Below are 22,092 nucleotides of genomic sequence, written 5' to 3' on the forward strand. Positions count from 1 at the left end.
ACAGTCCTTCTTGCTTGCTGAGTGAGTGTAAACAGTCAGATTACCGTCGTCGCCGTGCTATAGTGCATGGAGTCTTGCCCTGGGTCCTGCTCACAGTCTCTTTCCCCCACACAGCCACTAACAATCGAGCCGCGCAAGCAATTAATTTCTGCTCCGCCAAAACGTCTGCCGGGCTCTGTTTGTGCCGTGCAGCTGGTAATGGGACAAGTGTTGACAGGAGATTAACAGAAAGGAAAAAGGGGGAAAAACAATGTGAGCCCAACAGTTGTGTTTATTGGCGTAAGTGGAGGAGGAGGAGGTTATAGATTTACGCTTCAGTCATCTCCGTTTTTGGTGGGGGAGGCTCAGATAGAGAATAATTTAAGGTTTACATTAGGGTTTATAAAGGCTAATCCGGCTCTCTGGCATGTCAAGAACGTCCTCGTCTACACGCTTCAATAAATAATCATTTATTTTTGAAAATCATGCAAATCCATGTTGTCTTATTTCCTTTTTACAGTTTACACACAATTGTATACTCACAACTCAGCACGGCACACTACTTTGTGATATATTATGTTCCATGGCATTTGTGACCATTGTTATCAAAATTCTTTACATAAGTAAAATACCACTTTTAATCTAAATTGGCTGCCCATCTGTTGTTATTGCAGTTATGTCACATTGTAAGTATTACAAGAAGGAAAGCAGGTTTGCTGTCTATGGCAAGAATAGGACAATGTGCTATGGCTTGATGGCAGATGTGTGCAATTATAAACCAACTGTTAAATTATATTACAATAATAATTTATCATAAAATACATATCCTACTTCCAGATAGGGCTAGTGGCACTAACTGCACCAAACCTTTTTATTCTGAAGGTTTTATTTGCAAATATTGGCATTTCAGTCAGAAACAACCGGAAACAAAATGGAGTATTCTACACATTGTTGCTTTACAATGATGTTCCATGGAATCCCTGAATGGGTATTGCTTCAGCTTCAATCAAAATGAGTCAACAAAGTATCCTTACCTACAGTAATTAAACACAGGTGACGATGGGTGAAGCCTATAATCAAATCTTATATATCAGTATGCATTCTTGGCTGATGACATTGATTTTGGAATTTACAATAAAGCCCACAACACTTTAATACTATAGAGATATCGGTAATCTTAAACCTATAAAACATCTTTTTTTTAATGTGACATCGATCAACTTGCGTCTTTATTATTTTTTTTACGGTTCTTGGTAAACTTGCATAATAAACATGCAATGACACATCTTCTTCAAAGAGTAAAGATTTGATTTCATTGTATACAAAGATTAACTCTGTTGCTGTATTGCATAAGAGCATTACCAAAAAAAAAGAAAAGAAAAAGAAAACAACAGCTAAATAATCGAGGTGCGAGGTGATTGAGCTTGATATGAATACCCGACATTTGTTCTGAGGCGCACAGACACTATGCTCCCTCTCTCTCTCGCTCTCTCTCCTTTTCACTCACACACACACACAGACACACACACACACAGGTACACACACGCACACACATGCACACATACACGGACACCAAAGACAAGTCGACACACTGGACAGGACTACACATCAGCCAATGAGCAGACCTGTGATGTAGTCATGCGGTCGTCTTCACTTGCATAGCTCAACCCATGCTTAGTAAGGCACTATTTCCCCATCGATGCCCTTGCTTCGCGCTCCACAGACTCCTGCGTACACCCTCCCATATACAATCTCCATTCTTATGAAGAAATAAAGAGGCTTAGGATGAGCAAGATAATTGCCTTTTTTATACATGTGCTCTCAAAAGAAACATTTCCCACGAGTCTCCAGAAACAGTTTTCAAATCAATGTGTGAGGTTTTTTTTTTTCTTTTTTTGTCAAAGTTTTCAGTTTTTTTTCTTCTTGTATTTACGTCTTTCGCTTTTTTGCTTTTTTTTCGTGTTTCTCAAAGCAAATGTAAAGATGAAGCAGTTAAGTCATCAAAACACAATCTTTGTGCTCCAAAAAGCACACAGGGAACCATATACAGTGTATAATATATGTACAAAGTCTGAAAAGCATTCCAAATGAAGTAGTTCAAAGGTTTCTGGCCCTTTTGTGATCGCACTGTAAGAACGGACCAAAGACTGTTCAGTTGAGCTGGTCTTCATATTGTTTGCGGAAACAGTCTCCAGCTGGAAAGAATTCCCAACAGCGTTCCTGGTACATCTTCCAGACATACGACTCCTGTCAGACAGAGAAACACATTGTATTTGCATAAATGAAACAGTTAGTGTGTTCGAATACACCATCCAACCATAGACCTTTATTTTTGCCTCATCTGTTTGAGGTACTTATGTATTTGTGTTTTCATTACTAAAAGTAACAAAGCTTTACAGTGACATGTTATTGTTATTATTTTACTTTTGGGCCAACATACATTTACATACACTTGACAAAACACAGGTGATGATACATGGCATCAAGGAAATGACAGATTAATATTTTTACCATGAAAGGTAATGCATAAAAGGTAACTGTAACTGTAAGCAAATGAAAGAGTGGATTACCTGGCCTGTGTGCTCTGTTTCATCTTTGTTAATGAGATACATCACAAAAAATCTGAAAAGAGAGCAAGCCAACATTATTCCACTTTACAACCCATAGGTAACATGCTGAATATGAATATTGATTTAATGTAAATTAATCAAATGGAGACAGGGGATTTATTAAGTAAGAGTCGTATTGAGTATTTTTAAATTTATGCAACAATAATTGCAAGTTCATCTAAATTAGGACACTGCAGGGCATGAGTTCCTTAAAATTATTTGGAGACACATGCATGCACACACTCATGTACGTACACACACATATACACACACACACACATGCACGCACACACACACACACACACACACACACACACACACACTCATTCTGAATAGCCCCTACCAGAAAAAAAAAAACATTTTGTGGTCATTAATAATAATCATGAAACACTCATCGTAGAAATCTTTTCTGAAGCACTGCAGTGCGACAGTCAATTCTTTAGTTTCTAATGCAAGATGTGCTGTCTACCGTAACAAAGACAGATCACTCCGTATACCACGCCACGGCGTGATCATGTGTAGGGAAATATACTCAGAAATGAACCCGGAGACAGCTCTGTGAAACTCATGCATATTGCCTGCTGAAAAAAAAGCCAAATTAGGGAAGAGCTTAACAAGATTAAACTGACTCTAATACCATAAATGACAGCATGTTCTGCGTGTGTATGCATTTTGCTATGTGGGGTAGCTCTCAGTAGAAGAATGTATATTTATGAAGCCCATGAAATTATGAATGAAGCCCATTAATCATAAACAAGGTCTGTTCAGTGTGAACAATGGCAGCTACTGGGCTAAACTTAACACACTTAAGACCCAAATTCCAAACTCCAGCAGACATGATCCATTATAAACATTTTTTCCGCATGCAGAAATATAATAAAACAATAACACAGTCACTTAAAGTGCTGTGATGGTATTTATTCTTAAAACTGTGCATTACCCCTTGATGAAAACGAATACTATTTAACAGTGCTTTTTTAAAATACTTAGATATCCCATTCTAGTGACAAAGGATTACCTATCACACATGTGTTATGGCCTGACCATTACCCTCTCAGTAATTGCTATTTGGAACGTTGGAGATTTATGAATCTAGGCCCTTTCTTTGTGCACTAATTGTGAGTCACTCTGGATAAGAGCGTCAGCTAAATGCCTAAAACGTAAATGCTAATGTAACATTTATGCTAAAATGTCCCCGTGGATGTTGAGCTTCCATCTGCCACTGTCATGCCCTCCCCGCAGCGGCTCCTCCAGATCAATGGGCTGGTTGCTCCAGAGGCCGTTCCGAGTTCCCGCTCTTTGGTGAGGGGGGTGGGGGGGGGGTGGGGGGGGGGGTGGGTCACCCAGGGTCTGCCTCACATCACCCGCACTTCATTACCGTCTCCGATCGCAACGACAGCCGCGCTACTCACAGATAGTTTGCCAAGTTGTGCTCCTGCAGGGTGTGCGTCTCGAAGCCGTGGGGAACCGTGTCGAAATAGTCGTTCCCGATACCGCAGATGAAACATTTCGTCTGCGAGAGACGAGGGGAGAAAAGTTGTTTTGCTGATACTGCCTGCTTAGCCACTTACATCCTCCAGTTGTTGCTGTAATATTAGCTGTCCCTCTATGCCCACATGGGGATTACTACTGCCTTGAATAATTCAAGGGATTATTTTAACAAATTCCCACATCGCTTATGAGAAAAATTCCCTGCTCTATTATTCTACTGATCTGAATGCACGCGCAATTAATTATTTTTTAATCTGAATTCAGTTTCAAAGGTAGCGTGACAAGATCTGGTCTGTCTGTACGGCTGATAAATGAGAAATTAGCCTTTTATCAAAGTCTGCAAGCATTGCTTATTTCTCCTCACCACTATCTCTGTATCATAACAAAGGTGTGAGATAACGCCATGTTTCAGTACTGCAGGCTTTTAAGGTCTAACCAGGGCCTAAAGATCCCAGAATCAATTTAATTAACGCCAACACTCACGAGGATACTTTTTACTTGATAAGACCTTCCAACTGACGGCAATCAATGAACTACATCGACATTCAACAGAAATGTGTTGACAAAACTGTCTCTAGTTACTATTCTAAGCATTTTTGGTGTAATGCTGCAAAACGGGGGGAAAATAATGCCAACAGTGGCTAATAAAGTTTCCTAATAACTCAATCACTTCACTGATCCGTGATTTTTATATTGTCAGCATCGGTATGATTATATGTGAGCGCGCAGCAAATTTAGCTTTATAACCAGATAGCAAAAAACTGAATATAAAGCTGCTCAAATACATACATTTTACCAACAGTTACCAGCAATTAGCAATGATAGCTTTGTAGAAGCAGCAGCATTAGGCTTACAGTAGCCACCTCTATGACCACTTTCAAGTAACAACTAGTTATAATGAAGTCATAACTTCAGAGTTCTTTTACCATACAAAATTTTCCTCCACGTTGACTAACCTCTGAAAAGCATGCAACATGTTTCTTATAGTGTGCTTTGCAGAGATTAATGGCTTGCTATATGAATGCGTATGCACCATTTCAGGAAATTTGAGGAAATTTCAGGAATAGACAGCACCTATGGTAGTCTGTATGTCAGGGTTTTGAAAGTGGCCCACATCTGAAGCCTTGTTCATTTGGTTAGTAGACTGAAAATAAAAATGTGAACAGTGAAATTGACTTGCAAAAGGAGTATGGATCAGTACAGGCAAATGCCCCTCATGGTTTGACATTCACTGCCCTTTTTGATGCCTCACTTTTAATGCAATCTTCCAAATAACGGCTGGATTTTCAGCCTGGGTTGTGACTGCTTTTTTTTTTTTTTTACTTAAGATGGAAATTCTAAGTGATAGGCAGCAAGAGACCCTTGGAGACCAGCACAATCAATTTCTTCCCATTGATGTGCTTCGCCATTGTTTGACGAGTATCTCCAACGAGCGTATCCTTACGTTGTACAGCGCCAGTCATTTGCCCTTCCAATTTTTCGATTTTGCTTTCAAATGAGTAAAAGTGCATAAGATTTATATTCATGTGACCTTTGCACATACGATTGCAGTTCGGATTAAAGCGCAAAGCAGTTAATCCCCATTAGAGCTGTGTTTGTTTTTGCTTCTCATGCATCAAGGATGAAATTCGGGTGACCTCGTTTGACATGGGCCCCGACATCAGCACCATTTGTTCAGCTTCTTAATTTTTTCAGGTTGCCTGACTTTCCAATTCCAAAAGCACTGAAACTCAATGTGAGAATCGGAGGGTTTCCTGTGGCACGTTTTCCGAAAGTAATTAATCGACCATTGTGGAACATTGCCACATGCTGACTTGTCCCTGACAACATGCAGACCCAAAAGCAACACCGTCCAGCCACCCCCCAAGGGATGTTATCCTCGCTGACCCTCCACAATGAAGATTTCACTACTTTACCCCATAACACTTCACAGGACGTACGTTGCATCCAAATTCTTACCTCCATGTCCTCTTTCACTTGCTCTTGCTGGTCTCGTAGTTCACCGAAGGCATCAATTATTAAGCCTGTGGGGAAAAAGCATTAATCAGTATCATTAAGAAAGAAAGACTCTGGTGAGGTCGGTAATGACAAAGGGCCTGGTAGGCCATGGTAGACCTCGACAGTTGATGAATAAGAAGTCTCACCATAATTAAGAGAAACTCCCAAAAACCGACAAGCGTCTGACAGACAAGAAACACACTTCAGGAGGCAGGTGTGGACGCGTCAGTGTGTCACAGGTGTTTCTGATTAGTCAGAAATTAGTTGTGCAATGGAAACAATTAAACACACCTGACTAATTAGAAACACCTGAAGCCATTTGTCCCAAAGATTATGGCGCCCTGAAATGGTGCTGTTATTTATACATGGTGAAACCAAAATGTATTAAAACACCTTGTGTATGAAAAATATATACGTATAAAAACCTTAATAAAGGCTAAGAATCTGCACATTAACCACATGTGCATTGCTTGATTGTAAATCAAAAATGATGGGAGTATAGAACCAAATCAAGAAAGAATATCATTCCCAAACATTATGGAGCTCATTGTATGTATACAAATATGGGTAATATTACTCGAAATAGGATACATTGCCAAATTTATTCTATAAAAAGAAGACGCCTCTTGGCGCATTTTCAAAGCATGAAAAGCTGAAACATCCCGTCGTCTTACGCAGGTTTGCACGCATTCTCACCCTGAATGATGGCAAGCAGAATGACGATGACGAAGAAGAAGAACGTGATGTCGAAGATGATCCGGTAAATCTCGTACTCGTCTCCCGCTGGATCCTCAATCTGGTCGCCGATGCCTCCTCCAGCTCGCACGCCTACATACATGTGGAACATGTAGCACTGTGGAGAGCAGGGAAGGGCGTAGAATCAGCTTTGTGTGCTCAGCCTAAAATGCAGAACCCTACAGTGCATCTCACTGACAAAGAATATGTGCACCTTATAGGAAGCAAAGTAATATTTAGCACAAGTTTTGGTCTTCTCAATATCATATAAAGTTTCTATGGCTGTCTTCACACCTCCATTTTGTTCAATGAGGCACAAACTGCCATTAAAATTTTGTCAATATATGACATGATCATGTTAGAGTAATATGATTCTGTATATGCAGGCATACGTTTGTACGTATATGGTCAGAAATATATTCTAGTCACGGTTTAAGTAATTCCAGTTTTAAGTATTCACACTCGGGTGCACTCCCTATTCCTGTTAGTGGTGCAGTGCATCATGGGAAGAGTCCACCTCATTGCCCAGCTTCGGGGCGTCCAGCTATTTGACCCTGCTTTCTATGTATGACATGTTGCTTGCCACACGCCAATCGTGCACAGAAACACATTTTTAAAAAAATATTTTAGCATGGTGACCTTCACATTTAACTGAACTGCTGTGAAATATATTTCCATAACAGAGACCCCCTGTCAACCTGAGGGATTTAAGTCACCAGGAATTGAGGGTCCCGGCTCAAGCTAAGCCGCTGTCACCTTCACTGGGAGAGACCAGATGCCCCTTTCAAATGCTGAGTGTCCTTAATAGGAAAAAATAGCTTGGAATTGAATGCTATGGGTGACTGACTCTGAAAGGATTAAGGGAAGGGATGCAGACCATGATGTTGGGTGTCTTCTGTCGCTTTCGAGCTCCCCAACAAGCGAAGACACGGACCCCTGGGCTCCGTATATAGTCTTCATTACAGTGAACTTGGCAGTACAGAACACACACACACACACACACATTCTCCATTCTCCATCGCCACAGCAGTCTCCGTCTGCTGCCTACATCAACTTTAATTGAATTCAGTTTGATGAACAATTGTATCTCCACATCAGGCCTGTGGTCAACACGGTTCACTGACTAGAGATCTTAAAAAACGTTACGCTTGCTTCTCTTTCCTCCTGTACACGGCCAAAGCTAAGAATGGGAGATAATTATTCTGTTTTGCAGTGTATCCGTTCACTTAGTCCTCTAATTGGCCTTAATTAAAACTAGGAGCATTTAAGCTTGAAGGGTGTAACACCAACTCTAATTTAGATGCTGCGTAGTATTAGAGTATCCTACGCAATTAATGATCATTATCACCACAATACTAATTGATTCAGAGCAAATGTAATGACCATAGTTTATTATCAGAACAATGCACCTCTCTCAGGTGAAAGAGATATCTAAAGTTCATTTTAATCAAAGAGGAAAAAACTTACTAATGCATAACACAGAGGCGGCCAGGATAGAAAGGGGAGGAGAAAGCAGACAGTGGTAAAGTACTAACAGTCAGCATGTCGTCACACTTCATGTCTGGAGATTCTCCGTCCTCACTCTTGTTGTAGAATTTGCGGAAGAAGTTGAAGGCCACCACAGTGTACAGGTATACCACCACGGCTAGTAGTCCCACCGTCAGAACCAGCTAGAAAGCACAGAGGGAAAATTAGCTTTAAAAGTTTTTTTTAACAATTTAAAAAACACTTAAAAATACTTAAAATTATGCACACACAAACACACACACACACATACCCAAACAAAGAGATACACACGTACACAAAAACGCAAATCTACACACACACAATTAGTCACCCATACTCACTCACCTACACACAGACACACACCAGACATTATTTGTTTGTGAAATGCGCTATATAAATACATTTTTTTTATTTTGATTTGACATAGAAACCTTACATACACTCATACAGAAAGGCACACAGTCACAAATACAATTCACAATGCTATCAACTCCCTTTAGGTTACAGATCTCATTGCTTCGGCTCATAGTGTTCCCTTCGATAGCCAGCGCAATGTTAACCGAGAAATGAATACGGCCATTCGTCGTCTCTCTGGCAGCCTGAATCAGAAGGGACGTCCCAGTCCGTACCTGCTTGCCATTGTGGGTGACCGAGGACAGGATGGTGCGCAGGGTCTTAAATCCCATGGCGATGTCCAGCAGGTGGGCGGCGAAGAAGAAATTATTGTAGTGGCCCAGGATGGACATGGTCATGTACCAGGCCAGGTAGAGGAAGGACTGCAGGATCACAGAGACATTAGTGTGGGAAAGTGCCGAGTCGGCTGGGTCAGTGATGTGAAGGGTCTGCAAATTGAATCATGCGCTGTGTGCTTTCACCTCAACTATTTTAAACAAAGTGGTGTTTTTCTCATAGTTAGACAACATGGTAAAATGTGGTAAGAAACTGCCAAAAAGAAAAAGCTAAATATATATGACACAATTGAAGATGGTGATTTTTTACCCATGTAATTAATAGGCTACACGTATATAACTCACATTGTCTGTGAAGACCACTCCCAATTTCCAGATTTGATATTTGACATCGACGGAGTTCAGTCTGTGAAAGGATAAAATTCTTCATGTGATTGGGGTCATAGAGCAAAAATAAACACATTTACAGGGCTGCACACACACTAACGAGTTGCTCATTTTTATATCTATTTAGTTAAAGGAAAAAACAAATTTTTATAATATGCAATTTCTCCTCAGATACTAATTCTTTCAGTTCTGCACAATTCAATTTCATTTCTCGATTCATACTTTGCTTCATTACACCCATCTTCACACGCGTAATACCCTTGACACATCTGATATATTCTTGTGTTAGTGTTCCGCTATCCTTCTCATTACTGCCACCTTCTGACAGAATATAATATAGCACACCAAAAAAACCTCATATTCCCAAGCGAAACATTTAGTATACCTTTGGTAAGAAAGAAAAAAACTTAAAAGAAAAAATACTGCTGTTACAAGGAGCACTGAAGTTCGGTAAAATGGAAATAAATCCCAGCGGAAGACAGGGTTGTGTTCTTGGTGCCCGAACTCACACGGCAACTAATGAGCTGTCTTTCTTGGGTTTCTTCTTCTCGTGGGCATCGCTGAAGTCTAAGGCAGCCTTGTCCATTCCCAGCAGCTCACTGATGCGGTCGTGTCCGTAGAACTCTCCATATTTGTCCATCACCTGCAAACGAAACACGACCAAAACTTGATCACATAAAATCAATGCGATACACAGTACAAGACACTGCATCACTATTCTATAAATTACAACCAAAGGATTATAAGGATGCCCCATGATTTGGTTCACTCATATAACATTACATACAGTAAAATACAAAATGGAACTACAAAAAACACATTACATACAAATTTCAAGGATCAATTATCAATAATCATAGTATAAAAAAAACTCACCTTCCTTTTCACAAATTTATCCCAGTAATTATTTGGGAATGACCTGATTGTCAGAGAGAGTGAAAGAGAAATACCAGTCAATACAAAATCAAAATGGCAAAACTATTTGCCAAAACTATTTTCTAATGCTGGATCTATGTGGTCATGACAAGCTTGGAAATAGTGTTTGCTATTCAAATGCATAGTTAGTATACCCTCTATATGCATATACTTACAGCTCAATTAAATTTAAATCATCACTAAGATAAACTATTGCCCTCTTTGTCTGGCAATTGCAGCTTCCCATCATTGTATAACCTGACATTTGGAGGACAATTATAGCTTCCATGGCCTCTTAAACCCTATTTTTCCAAATAATTGCTTGTTGGCATGCGTTAATTAACTGAGTCGTTATCTTGGACTTACTGTGTGTTAATTACAAGCCTGTCCCATTGCCCTTTAATGTCGTCTTCTGATGGCTGCTCCGTTATATAGAGTCCGTCAAACTCCAGCTTCCTGGCTACCTCCTTCTCCCGTTTAAATATCACCAATGGGACCTGGTGATATTAGGGAGTGAGGCAATAGAGATGTCTGAATATGAGGCCACATGCTGGCCAAAAGGACTGTGCTGTGGTGAGGTTGTTTGGGAACAGTATGGGCTATTATATGGGGGTATTATTGTCTCAAAAATAAATAAATAAATAAATGTAGCTGATCCACAAATAAATGTAGCTGATCCACAAAATAAATGTAACTCGTCATACACGAATAAATGTAGCCAATCCACAATTAAAAACTAGCTGGTTCACATTTGTACATCGACTGTAGATTGAATTTATTCATGGATTCTTGATACAACCCTCGTGGCACAAAATTTGCAAAATAATCCACAAATGTTTTTTTTTCCACTGAGTCTATTTCAGCCAATCAGATTTCAGATTACTCCGACCAATCACAGCTTCTATACACTTCAGGGTTGTGTTGTGTAGTCACAAGACAACTGCTTGCCTGGGAAGTCTGATGTAATGGCTATCTCTTTCATCAGTGAATGAAGTCTTCTAACCCTGAACCAAAGTGAAACCACATCATCTTATATTTGTACTATCCCATTAGATTTGGAGAGAGCCAGTCAAAAAAAGCTGTAACTTATGATCAAAAATTTGCAACACAACTTCTTATATTTTCCTAGTTAGCTTGCTTACTGTAGGGCCTACACATCATTTTAAAACATGATGTGTAGGCCCTACACATTTTAAAACATAACTATCATTTTATGCTCATTTTAAAACATAACTATCGACAGGGCTGGTGTTATTATAGTGCTGAAGGCACTAAAATACAATCCTGAACTGTATATATGTACTGGTCAAAGTAATGTTGTAATAGTGTGGCGAAGATTTTCTCAAAAATACACACATAAATGCAACAAGGTGATGCACAGATGTGAACCAGCTGCATTTATTTGTGGATGGGCTACATTTATGCATGGATGAGGTACATTTATTTGTGGATCAGCTGCATTTATTTATTTATTTATTTATTTATTTTGGGACAATAATACCCCCATACCATTACCACCACTTCCTTAAAAAACGTTGAAAAAAAAAAAAAAGTTGAGTTGTTTTTGTAAATATACAGATGTATAAATAGACAATGCATGTATGTATGAGAATGTCCATATTCAATGTGGATACCGAGGAAATTAATGCCATAATTTAACCATATTGTCATAGGTCTCATTTAATTCCATTATGATTTGCAGGCTAGCTGTAGTATAAATCCCATTAAAAATATAATCATGCAGCATAATACCATAACTACACTGACACATATCTACTACAACCCAGGGGTGACAATTAAAAATCTCAGACCACCATGGTGAAGGATTCTATTCCTGAATCAAAATGACTTTGTTTGAATTTTTAATCCCTGGAGTAAATCGGCAACTTAATTACCCATTCATTTTCCCACAGGATTGGCAAATCTGCGGCACATATACAATCCACAAACACACACACACACAGATATAAAGACAAAGACACACTTACAAACATACACACACACACACACACACACAACACAGTGCTAGCCCACCTTTAAGCAGTAATAGCCTATGATGCAGAAGAAGGATATGACAGTGTGCAAGATAGCCAGGATGCGGAGGGTGGGCTCCATGTACCCACTGCTCTCCTCCAGGACGAAGTGCACCGTCACCGTGCGGTGGGGCACGCCCTCCACCGGGCTCCACCGCACGCTGGTGTCCGACGGCCCGCTGTACACCACCTCCTTCTCCTCCACCACCGCGGACGATGTGGACACCTGGCGAGCAGGGAGGTTGCAGAGGTCAGGTGCTGCACTGACAGTGTCAAATGTGGGAGATAACAGCAGGCTGCTTGGGACCAAAATCAGACGGTCTCACCTTGTAGAAGAGCAGGATGAAGTTGATCGCAAAGGCAACGAACAGAGCCAGCATTCTCATGTTGTAGAAGTTCCGGGCAAAATAATTCTGTACATGAGAGAGAGAGAGAGATACTCAGGGGTATTAGTGTGTGAAGACGTAAACTGCGTGTTTGTGTGGGTGAGTGTGTGCCTGTGAGTGTGTGTGTGTAAGAGGGTGCGGTGTGGCTGGGTGTGTGTGAGGGAGTGTGGCGTGTTTGTGTGTGAGAGAGTGCGTGCTGTGTCTTGGTATATATGACATATACTTTAAAAAGGAAAGAGAGAATATCCTTCAACAGGTCTGCAGATTTCAGGACTCTTACGAGCAGTTTCCGCTGATAAGCAATGATTTTCTTCCAGAAGGCAGACTCCTGTAGCTCTGGCTCTTCAGATTTGGAGGTGTGATGCTGCCTGACTTTCTGTTTTGGCTTGTCATCCTTTGGCTTGACATCTTTTTCCCCATTCTCTCCCCTAGTTCGAGCAATTGAAAGAACGATGGACACATTACTATTGCCACTGGGCCATTTTGTGAGCCAATTTTCCTCATTTTTCCAAATTTCGAATGCCCGAAAGCATTAGCCCGTCCCACCGCTCTAATGTCACCCGTCAATCTAGAAAGCACACCGGCACGTAGGCCAATTGCAGAGGAGTCGCTATTAATGAGGCCAGGTACACAAGGCAATGCCCTGTGGAGCTCCCGGGCACAGCACTGGCAGTTATGATTCACTGAACGGGGATTCTGGGCTTTTACAGAAAAACACTTTCCAGACAGCTCTCTGGTGAACTGGAACTTTATAAAAGATGTTTTATACTTTATAAAAGTACTGTACACATTTTGCTATTACATTAGAGTGACCCAGAGAATATCAGGATATGAAAACATTATAATATGTTTTGTATACTGGACATACTCTGCCTTTTCTGGTTCAGATTGGCTCTCTTCTTTTCCTTCTCCGTCTTCGTCTGTGGAGCCTTTCCCCTTGAACAGGATAAAAACAGAAATTAAGGAGGTGACCAACACTGTTATCGCTCAGAGGCTACCTCCAAATTCTGAAAGTACAGAGAAGGTGTCTGAGAGTTAAATCGGCTTTATGCTCCGGGAACAGTTAATGGACTGCCTAGCAGAGAAACACGCTGAGAAGGCTGTGTCTGTTTGATGCTTAAAACATTTTGACAGTGTTCTACATTTTACACTCGAAATCTCTCCCTTTGCAGCTCTTTTAAATCAGAACATGACTAAAATATAAATAAATGTATCACCAGGGTAGCTGTAAAGATCACAATCTGCGGTTATTATCACAGAGATGAATTAAATGCATGGAGATGAAGAACTGCAATATCAAGCCCTGTGGACTTAGCTTATCATGTTGTGAGGCTTTACCAAAATTGAGCTGCGATATTTCACAAGTTTTCAATTACCTGATTCCGCCTCCGAAGCTCAGGTGAGGGAGTCGGCGGAGGGGGCACCGGGCTGTTGAGCAAATCCGTCAGGCTGGCGTTGGGGTTGTGAGGCATCAACTTATACTGCCCCCCTTCTCTCCTCAGGTCAAGCCCAAAAATGTCTGACAGGAGGTCCGTGTCCTCGATATTGACCGCCAGGTCTGCCAGGTCCTCCTCGGCCGAGGACTTGTCCGGGTGCCTCTTCTCGGCCTCCTCCCCCTCCCCTCGGACCTCGTCCTGGGTGGGGTCGGGCATGTTGGCCAGCAGGTCGGCCACCTTCATGGTCTTGGCCCCCTCCACCAGGCTCCCACCCAGGAAGGTGCTGTAGACAATGCGGAAGAAGCCACGCGACACGCTAAAGGCAAAGTGGAGGAGGCCCATGAGCAGGCTCCAGTAGAAGGCGACGAGGGTGGTCACCATGTCCTTCACCGTCATCTTTTTCATCTTCTTCATCTGCTTCTTAAGGCTTTTCATGGAAAGCACCTTCATCAGCATCATCACGTTGTAGCGGAGGGCCAGGAGGGCCGTCCGCACTGTGGTCACAGAGAAGAAGCCCATCTCTGGGTTGTCCTCCTCGGGTTTCTCCTTCTCGCTCTCTTCCTTGCTGGCTGACCGCTCCCCGATGTCGGACATCTGGGCCGCCAGCTGCATCTCGAAGATGGTATCCTCGCAGAAGTTGACAAAGAGCTCCATCTTCTCCTTCTCGCCGCCCTCGTTGACCACGTCAAAGATGAACTGCCGCTTGGACTCCTTGACCTGCGGCTTCTCCCACTGAGTGCGGCTGGACTCACTGATCTCAAAGTAGACCCGCTCGATGCGTTTGGCACTGCCCATGATCTCGATGCGACCCAAGTAAGGTTGAAAGTAGTTGAGCACGCTCTCCGCCAACTCCAGGAAGGTCTGGAGCCGTGTGTCGTGAGGCATGTGCTCAGACAGGTTAGTCAACAAGACGGCCACATTGAAGCCAATGTCTTTGGCTGGCTCGTGGAACCGCTCCACAAATTCCTCATAGTCCAAGAGCTCGTTTTCATCCGTCTCAGCACAGGAGAGCAGGAACTCGGTCTCGGATTGAGTGTAATGTTTGTGGCTCTCCATGGCCTTGTGGAAGTCTCGCTTTGAGATCACCCCCTTCCCATCAGGATCATACTCCTTGAAGGCATCTGATGATGTCAAGTCTTTCAGTTTGAGGAACATGTCAAAGAACTTCAGAATCATTTCCACGTTGTTTGAGGATTCTACCAGCATGTCAACCATCTGTTTACCAATAGTTCCATTTACAACATTTCCTAGAGAAAAAACAATGTTCCATTTACAGTTAAGCAGTTCTCTTAAGCACATAACCTATACCCAACAAATTATATGCAGAATAATTCATTAATATGGTAACAAAAGCAATGCTAATTTTCTGTAATTGCAATCAGTATTCAGCAGTCTCTCTTGTATGTGCTGAATTGGACACAATAAGATGACATTCCTTCTAACCTTGCCATTTTAATTACAGGCACATCTTACCTTCCAACATGGACAGCAGCATTACAACCATATCCTTCTGAAGATCCATAAGCTCTTTCAATAAGTCAATCTGACTAGAATCCTACAAACAAAACCAGAGCAATCAAGAGAGTAAACCACTTACTCAAAAACAAGACAGCAGTAAACACTGGCAAAAGAAGAAAAAAGCAGCTAATTTCTCACAGTCAATACAGACCTGTGAAAGCTTCATCTGCATGTGTGCAAAGACGTGGAGGAACCCCACCACTGCATCCCACAGCCGGCTATGAGCCAGACTCTGCTGGTTCCCAGTGCATGGACCCTAGAACAAAATAAAAAAGCAACTATTAAAGAGCTCATTGTTTAACATAGCATATTTAAATAAAACACAAATTATTTTCCATGCTTGTGTTATGGATTTCATTTACACATACCTGTATGTACTCTGTGAGGGTGTTGAAGACCTGCTTGGCCACATTGATTGCCTTGGAGAAATTGCGCTGCCCTTGCTCATCGATGACATCTTTTCCAGAGTAATACCAGTAGAAATCACTGATTGATTCCTGCAGGGATGTGGGGGAGATTGGTTTTACAAAGTCTCCCTGTCTGCATGGCTTTAAACATTGCCATAAAGGGAGACTTTATTACTGTCAGGTTTAGACTAAAGAATAAGGTTATTACCTGAACTCGGAGAAGGTAGTCAACAGTTGAGATGATGATGTTGACAGTCGTGTTGTTTCCTGTCTGTGTTCTCAGGTAATTCTGAAAATCTATTGCACAAGAGGGTGAGCATTAAAATGGAATGGCAAAACTAATTGAATTCTGTCAAGAAGGACGCATCAAAAGTAATTTTGCATACAAGCGAAAAATGAAAAACAAGTGATATTGCGGACCAAATCAACAAGCATGAAAAATGTTCTTTTTTAAAATGAAGGCAAAACTTCCAGTTACTTCCAAGAAATATATACTATAAAGGTGGCTGTACATTACACTGTAAATAGGCAGTGCTAGCTATGTAAAGAAACCAATAACTGACAGTCATGACAAACTGATCTCAGTGAGATGCCAGATGGAGGCAGGGTGGGTGGGCTTCACATACCTGAGTTGTGTCCTTCACACAGCAGTTGAAGGAAGCGAAAGAGGTCACAGGTAAACTCATCGTCCTGCATCACCTTCTCTCCTGTACGGTGTAGCAGAAGACCAACAGAGGCCCGTTACAATAACACCTCAATATCAACCACCGTTACCTTTTTTTTTGGGGAGAGAAGGGGGGAACTGCTGCTCTATCAGAGGTGTATGAGTCATACACCTCCCAGATAGTCACTCAGTATAAAAATGGCTACAGTTGATGAAAAACATGGGGTTGAACTGTAGGAAGGAGATGATAGGTAGCAGCATTTTACACATGTGAACACTGTGTGTTTAGCGGACCACTGCACTACCCTGCACTACCATTCATCTAACATCGCATCGGAAATGTGTTCAGATGATATTAGATACTAGGCAGGCCTCTTGATGAAAAGGATTACACAGTCTGTGGAAATGCTAAAATGCCCTTCTGATTTGGCTGTTATTGCTGTTTGCTAATTATCCTTTCTGTAGAAGGATGCAAAAAACAATTGTTTTCACAGCAACCAAAAATTAATTCTCAACATTCTACTTTGTGGTGTTATTCTAATTAGCGAATAATTCTCTTGGTTTGATAATTTTGAAGAAAGGCTGTTAACACACTGGAATTTCACAGTGATAAAATGCTGCTTTTAACCATGTGGAATGGAAGTCATGGTTAATGAATCACAATGGAGTGAGGATGGTTTTGTGATCTGACACATGTTCTGTGATGCATGATGGTCATGTAGAACAGAATGGAAAACAGTTGGGTAAAGTTTCAGATGGAAAAAAGAAACAGTGTTTTACCTCAAACAGGCTTGAAAGTGCTTGAGTATAAGAAATAACCTTCTCAGCCTAAGAACTGCCCTGTCCTAACCAATATGAAACCTTGTTCAGACAGAGGAACAAATCTATGGGCTGTTTTAACCATTAATTGCAGCTACTGTCGTTCCAAACACATGAATACGGTGATGCAGGTCACTGAGAGAGGATGACTCCCTCAAACCCAACCTCTCTTAGGTCCCAAACCATAATAAACAAAAGAACATTGTTTTTATTCAATGTAACGCTACAGTAGTTGTAATAAAAAACATAAACATGTATGGCTGGCGAGTGCACTTTCAGGCTTATTTACAATTCAATGATAAACCAGATCAGAAGACTACAGTTTTTAGTTACACGTTGCAAAATGTCCGTATCACAGGTTGGGTAAAAATGACATTTTTCAGCCTAAATTTTGGCCATACATAATTTATAAACAGGGTATTACAAGCAGTTATTTAAACAAGTTCAATAACTGCTGAATAAAATATTGCAACCACATTAATTATGTGTCCCTGTATGAAATTAAATTAATTAACATATGCTGCCCTTGACGTCGCAACCTGTCGATATTGCCTCATCATTAAAATTTGATGCTGATTTTTGTCTGCAAAATTAGCTGCAAATTAGCTGCATGTGGTCATAAAAGCTGTCCTGAGTGATCTATGCTTCATCTGGTATATCATTTTTCAGCCTTTCGGATTAGGTCTCAGAGAGCATTTAAACATGAAATTGTATAAATAAATAAATATATAAAGAAATGAAAAGATATGAATGGAAAATACAATATCATTTCAAAAACACAACACTAATCTTTGGGTAATCAAAATAAATGACAGTCAAGACACATAATAACAACGAAACCAACAAAAAATAAAAACAAACAAAAAGAAAAAAGGGTACAACATTGACTACATCACAGAACACAAGAGTCAACAGCTGGAATACTTGGGAGACACTGGTATTGAGATTCCTCCACTTGCACAAATCAGCGCAGCCATGAAGCCACGATCGAATGCACAACAGACTACAGATAGAGAGTATGCCACAGATCATCTCCAAAACATCCAAACCACTGCAAAGACTGGGCCACTTTAGACAGGTCACTGCTCTTACATCTAGTGTGCCAGATACTGTGCAAATCCTGAGAGGGAGGCAAAAACAGCGTGATTGGCTAACAGCACTACAGCATTACAGCATTACTTTGTACAAAACAGAACAGATCGTAATCGTGCTAAGGCAAGGGAGCGAGGGGGCGGGGGGGAAGGGGACAGGGGGGCAAGGCTCAGGACCTGGACAGACCTGACACAAAGCTAACAGCGGGAAATGGCAGAGGTTATAATTACCACGCTCATGAGTGATGACTGAGGAGGGGAAGACAGTACATTAAACCAAAAGAAAAGGAAAAAAGAAAGGAAAAAGTAAGAAGTCAAACAGGTTACAAATAGGTTCAGTATTCATTGTTCGTTTTGTTTTGTTTTGTTTTTTTTCAGCAGAGAAATTAGTCGGGTGGAAATATAGAGCAGAAAAGTTTAACAGGTTAAAAAAAAACTATGCACATTGTTCAGAATTCGTCAAAAGGGTATTATGACAAAAAAGGATGGTCTTTCATTGATAAGCACAATGTTCAGACAGAGCTCTACAGGACTCTGGTGACTATCACAGACCACTGATCACAACTATATTAACATCAATTTCTCAAATATCAATGGAAAAGAAAACAAACGCAAAATTGAACAAAACGCCTATATATGTTACATTTTTCATACCTGGTCAACAATGAGAACCGTTATGACACCAATAGAACAAACATGCATTTCAAAATATGGTGGTGAAAAGTTCACTTTGAGTTCACTGTGACCACACAGCAAGTAAACATCCACTCTCTTCACTCACAGAAGACAGTAAGTACAGAGGAGTGCACGGTGACAAAGCTTTGTAAGTCTACTGCCAGTCAAAAGGATTGGATCCCATATTAGCAAATATTAGCAAGTTAGATACAAAAGACAGGATTTGTTTTATGTATTTGTTCAAAAATGTAATCATGATCGAGATTAAAAAATGTTTGGTTTTGAGAACACGGCACTTCTTCACTGTACTTAGTGAAACGCTTATGGTAAACCATTTTTGTCATAGTACCCTTATTCCAGAAAGATATTTAAAGAAGTTAAACAAGGAAGTATTATCCATTTTCACAAAATTCTGACATGTTTGTTTTCCATTTCGATAGCAGGTATAAAATAGATTATTCTAGGTATAGACTTATTCTAGGTATAAAATTGCATGATAATTTTACTTGAAGGCGGTGAATATAAACCCATTGACAGAGGACAACACAGCCAGTTGCCAAAGTAGCATTTCTGACACTCATAAACATAAAAAGGGTCATAAATAAAATTACAGAGACATCCTTGATGTGTACATAAGAAAATAAAAATGACTATGAATGTGGACAACAGAGACACTGTTCAGGGCTTATTGTATTTTCACAATAATGAGCAAAAAAAAAAAACTTAACTAATGTTTTACATCAATGTGATGACAAAACAATAGGACAAGAAAATCAAAATCATGATGATCTGACCGTAATCAAAAACCAGTATTAACTGAAAACTATGTGCACAGCATTCAGTAGATAGTACAGATTTCAGTAGTACGCCTTACCACGACTATTTCCAGCTCTTAACTATTTTTTAGGTATAGAAATATTCACCTTTTTTCTTAACCTGGTATTAGAAACCATTTTTAAAACATTTAAATTCACAACCGTCTTTCATTTCCGTCAGCCGTAAACATCTACACCTTATAAAAAACCCTGGAAAATGATTAAATGAAGACTTGTTTTGTGGATACGATGTAAGCTTATTGTGTAACTTCCTGTTTTTTTTTATTTTTTATTTTTAAATTCAGCTGCATATCCAAAACCCCTGAAAATAACAGCTTTTTCAGTACATCTTTTAATCTCCCCCTACATACATCTTCATGTACAGTACACACTTCTTATTATTTCATTACCGGGCCGCCCGTCTGGAGAAAAGCTCTCTCGCGAACATCGGGGGATTGACGCTAAATTACTTTTTTGACACGAGTGTATCGCATTTCCATCTCCTCTCCCCCGCAGCGTGTACCTGAGCCCTCCTCCGTAACCATGCCCAGCCCTTCGGCTTTGTTCTGCCTCTCGAACGCGTTGAGGTCAAGCACGCTGGAGGAGGCGAGAAAGAGAGGGAAGGGAGAGGAGAGGGGAGATCAGCGAGGCGTCGTCTGGAACCCGTGAGAAATGGGGGAGATGAAAGAAGGAACGGGGTACCTGCAGGACAGCATGAGCCCCGCCAGACTCTGAAAGAAACCCACGTCCTTCTTGTCTTTCAGATAGTCCAGCATTTTCTGTTCACAACAGGAAACAGGACAAGGGAACAAGTCAATGAAACGAGCAGCTTTTGAATAGAAAATTGAAAACAAACAAAAATAGCAATGAGCAGTGTGGTTAGGTGCACAAAAAAGCGACTGTAATGCTAATCAGGAAGTAAAAGACACGCTCTGCAGAGAATTGAAGAGAATTTTCAGGAGATTTTTTCCTTTTACTCCAGCTATTCTCACTGATGACTGGCAGAAAGTGAGAAGCACTAGTTACCTGCTGCACAGTGGAGTTTCCACCATTCAGTACAGCGATACCCAGCTTCAGCGTGGATGCCACCATTGGTCCCATTTCCCCTGAGAGCAAAAGGTGAAACTAAGAATAAACACTGAATACTGAAAATAAAAGTATAAATGCTGGGTATGCAATGCAACGTTTTACCAAACAGCAACCAAATAAGGGGCTATCTCTAAAGCGCTAGCATACAGTACAGGGTCAGAGACAAGGCTGCCAGGTAAAATAAATTCTTTAAACAATTGTCACAATAATTTGAGGTTTTTTTCCTCCTTCCCACTGGCTGACTGAGACTCAAACAGGTTATTTCCAGATAAGAGGGGGGGAAAATGAACCAATTAAGCTAACCGCTTGCAGTTGACTCATTGCCATTGGCCGCCGGCCCAGCAATGATTCCAGCCTTCCGTTGCCTTGGGTTACCTTTGCTGGCACTGATGGTCTGCAGCACCATTTCTGCTGCGCCCCGATCGTGAAGCCTGGCCTGCTGGTACAGCAGCTTCTGTTTCTCCATCTCTTTTTCCTGCGGGGGAGGGGAGACGAGCGGTCATCCTCAGGACCTCATTGGCCCGATGCTTAGGTCACCTGAGGTCCCAGAAGGCTCTGCTGCAGAACACACGGTACGTTTTGCGAAGCCTCAGGTCATACCAGTGGTACGGACAGTGATGTACCACCGTGCAAAACAGTGCAATGTTTCGAGAGTGCCTCTGACAGCAGCCCTGGGGTTACCATGGAATGAGTTTCCCTTAACATAATTGTGGCTCTCTGCACCCCTATGATGATCCTATCAATGTGACAGAATCACTCTAAATAGACAGACATTACACTAAAGTTACACATTGAACATGGCTGGACGATATGAGCAAGTCAGAGGCACTGAAACTGAATTCAGCTGAGA

General features: G+C 41.0%; 1 protein-coding gene across 5 annotated transcripts in view; it reads right to left on the reverse strand.

The window, feature by feature from the left end:
• Window positions 1–433: 433 nt before the first annotated feature.
• Window positions 434–22,092, reverse strand: part of ryr2a (ryanodine receptor 2a (cardiac)) — a 164,222-nt gene continuing 142,563 nt past the window's right edge. For 3 of the 5 annotated variants that reach the window (XM_064320554.1, XM_064320553.1, XM_064320552.1), the window contains 25 exons: window positions 21,618–21,717; window positions 21,180–21,259; window positions 20,856–20,932; window positions 20,677–20,750; window positions 16,716–16,796; window positions 16,298–16,386; window positions 16,051–16,179; window positions 15,834–15,938; window positions 15,638–15,719; window positions 14,105–15,411; window positions 13,597–13,664; window positions 13,009–13,156; window positions 12,669–12,755; window positions 12,344–12,568; window positions 10,676–10,806; window positions 10,271–10,313; window positions 9,904–10,037; window positions 9,353–9,413; window positions 8,948–9,094; window positions 8,348–8,482; window positions 6,774–6,930; window positions 6,039–6,103; window positions 4,001–4,101; window positions 2,550–2,601; window positions 434–2,226 (listed from right to left, as the gene is read on the reverse strand). In XM_064320554.1, coding sequence (XP_064176624.1) covers window positions 2,131–2,226; window positions 2,550–2,601; window positions 4,001–4,101; window positions 6,039–6,103; window positions 6,774–6,930; window positions 8,348–8,482; window positions 8,948–9,094; window positions 9,353–9,413; window positions 9,904–10,037; window positions 10,271–10,313; window positions 10,676–10,806; window positions 12,344–12,568; window positions 12,669–12,755; window positions 13,009–13,156; window positions 13,597–13,664; window positions 14,105–15,411; window positions 15,638–15,719; window positions 15,834–15,938; window positions 16,051–16,179; window positions 16,298–16,386; window positions 16,716–16,796; window positions 20,677–20,750; window positions 20,856–20,932; window positions 21,180–21,259; window positions 21,618–21,717 — 3,774 coding nt within the window. In that variant the 3' untranslated portion in view covers window positions 434–2,130. Of the gene's footprint in view, window positions 2,227–2,549; window positions 2,602–4,000; window positions 4,102–6,038; window positions 6,104–6,773; window positions 6,931–8,347; window positions 8,483–8,947; window positions 9,095–9,352; window positions 9,414–9,903; window positions 10,038–10,270; window positions 10,314–10,675; window positions 10,807–12,343; window positions 12,569–12,668; window positions 12,756–13,008; window positions 13,157–13,596; window positions 13,665–14,104; window positions 15,412–15,637; window positions 15,720–15,833; window positions 15,939–16,050; window positions 16,180–16,297; window positions 16,387–16,715; window positions 16,797–18,894; window positions 18,913–20,676; window positions 20,751–20,855; window positions 20,933–21,179; window positions 21,260–21,617; window positions 21,718–22,092 lie in introns of all 5 variants that reach the window. The other 2 variants (XM_064320545.1, XM_064320538.1) reach the window with 1 other exon arrangement.

Source organism: Anguilla rostrata, chromosome 2 (assembly GCF_018555375.3).
Source record: "Anguilla rostrata isolate EN2019 chromosome 2, ASM1855537v3, whole genome shotgun sequence".
In the NCBI taxonomy this organism is placed as follows: domain Eukaryota; kingdom Metazoa; phylum Chordata; class Actinopteri; order Anguilliformes; family Anguillidae; genus Anguilla; species Anguilla rostrata.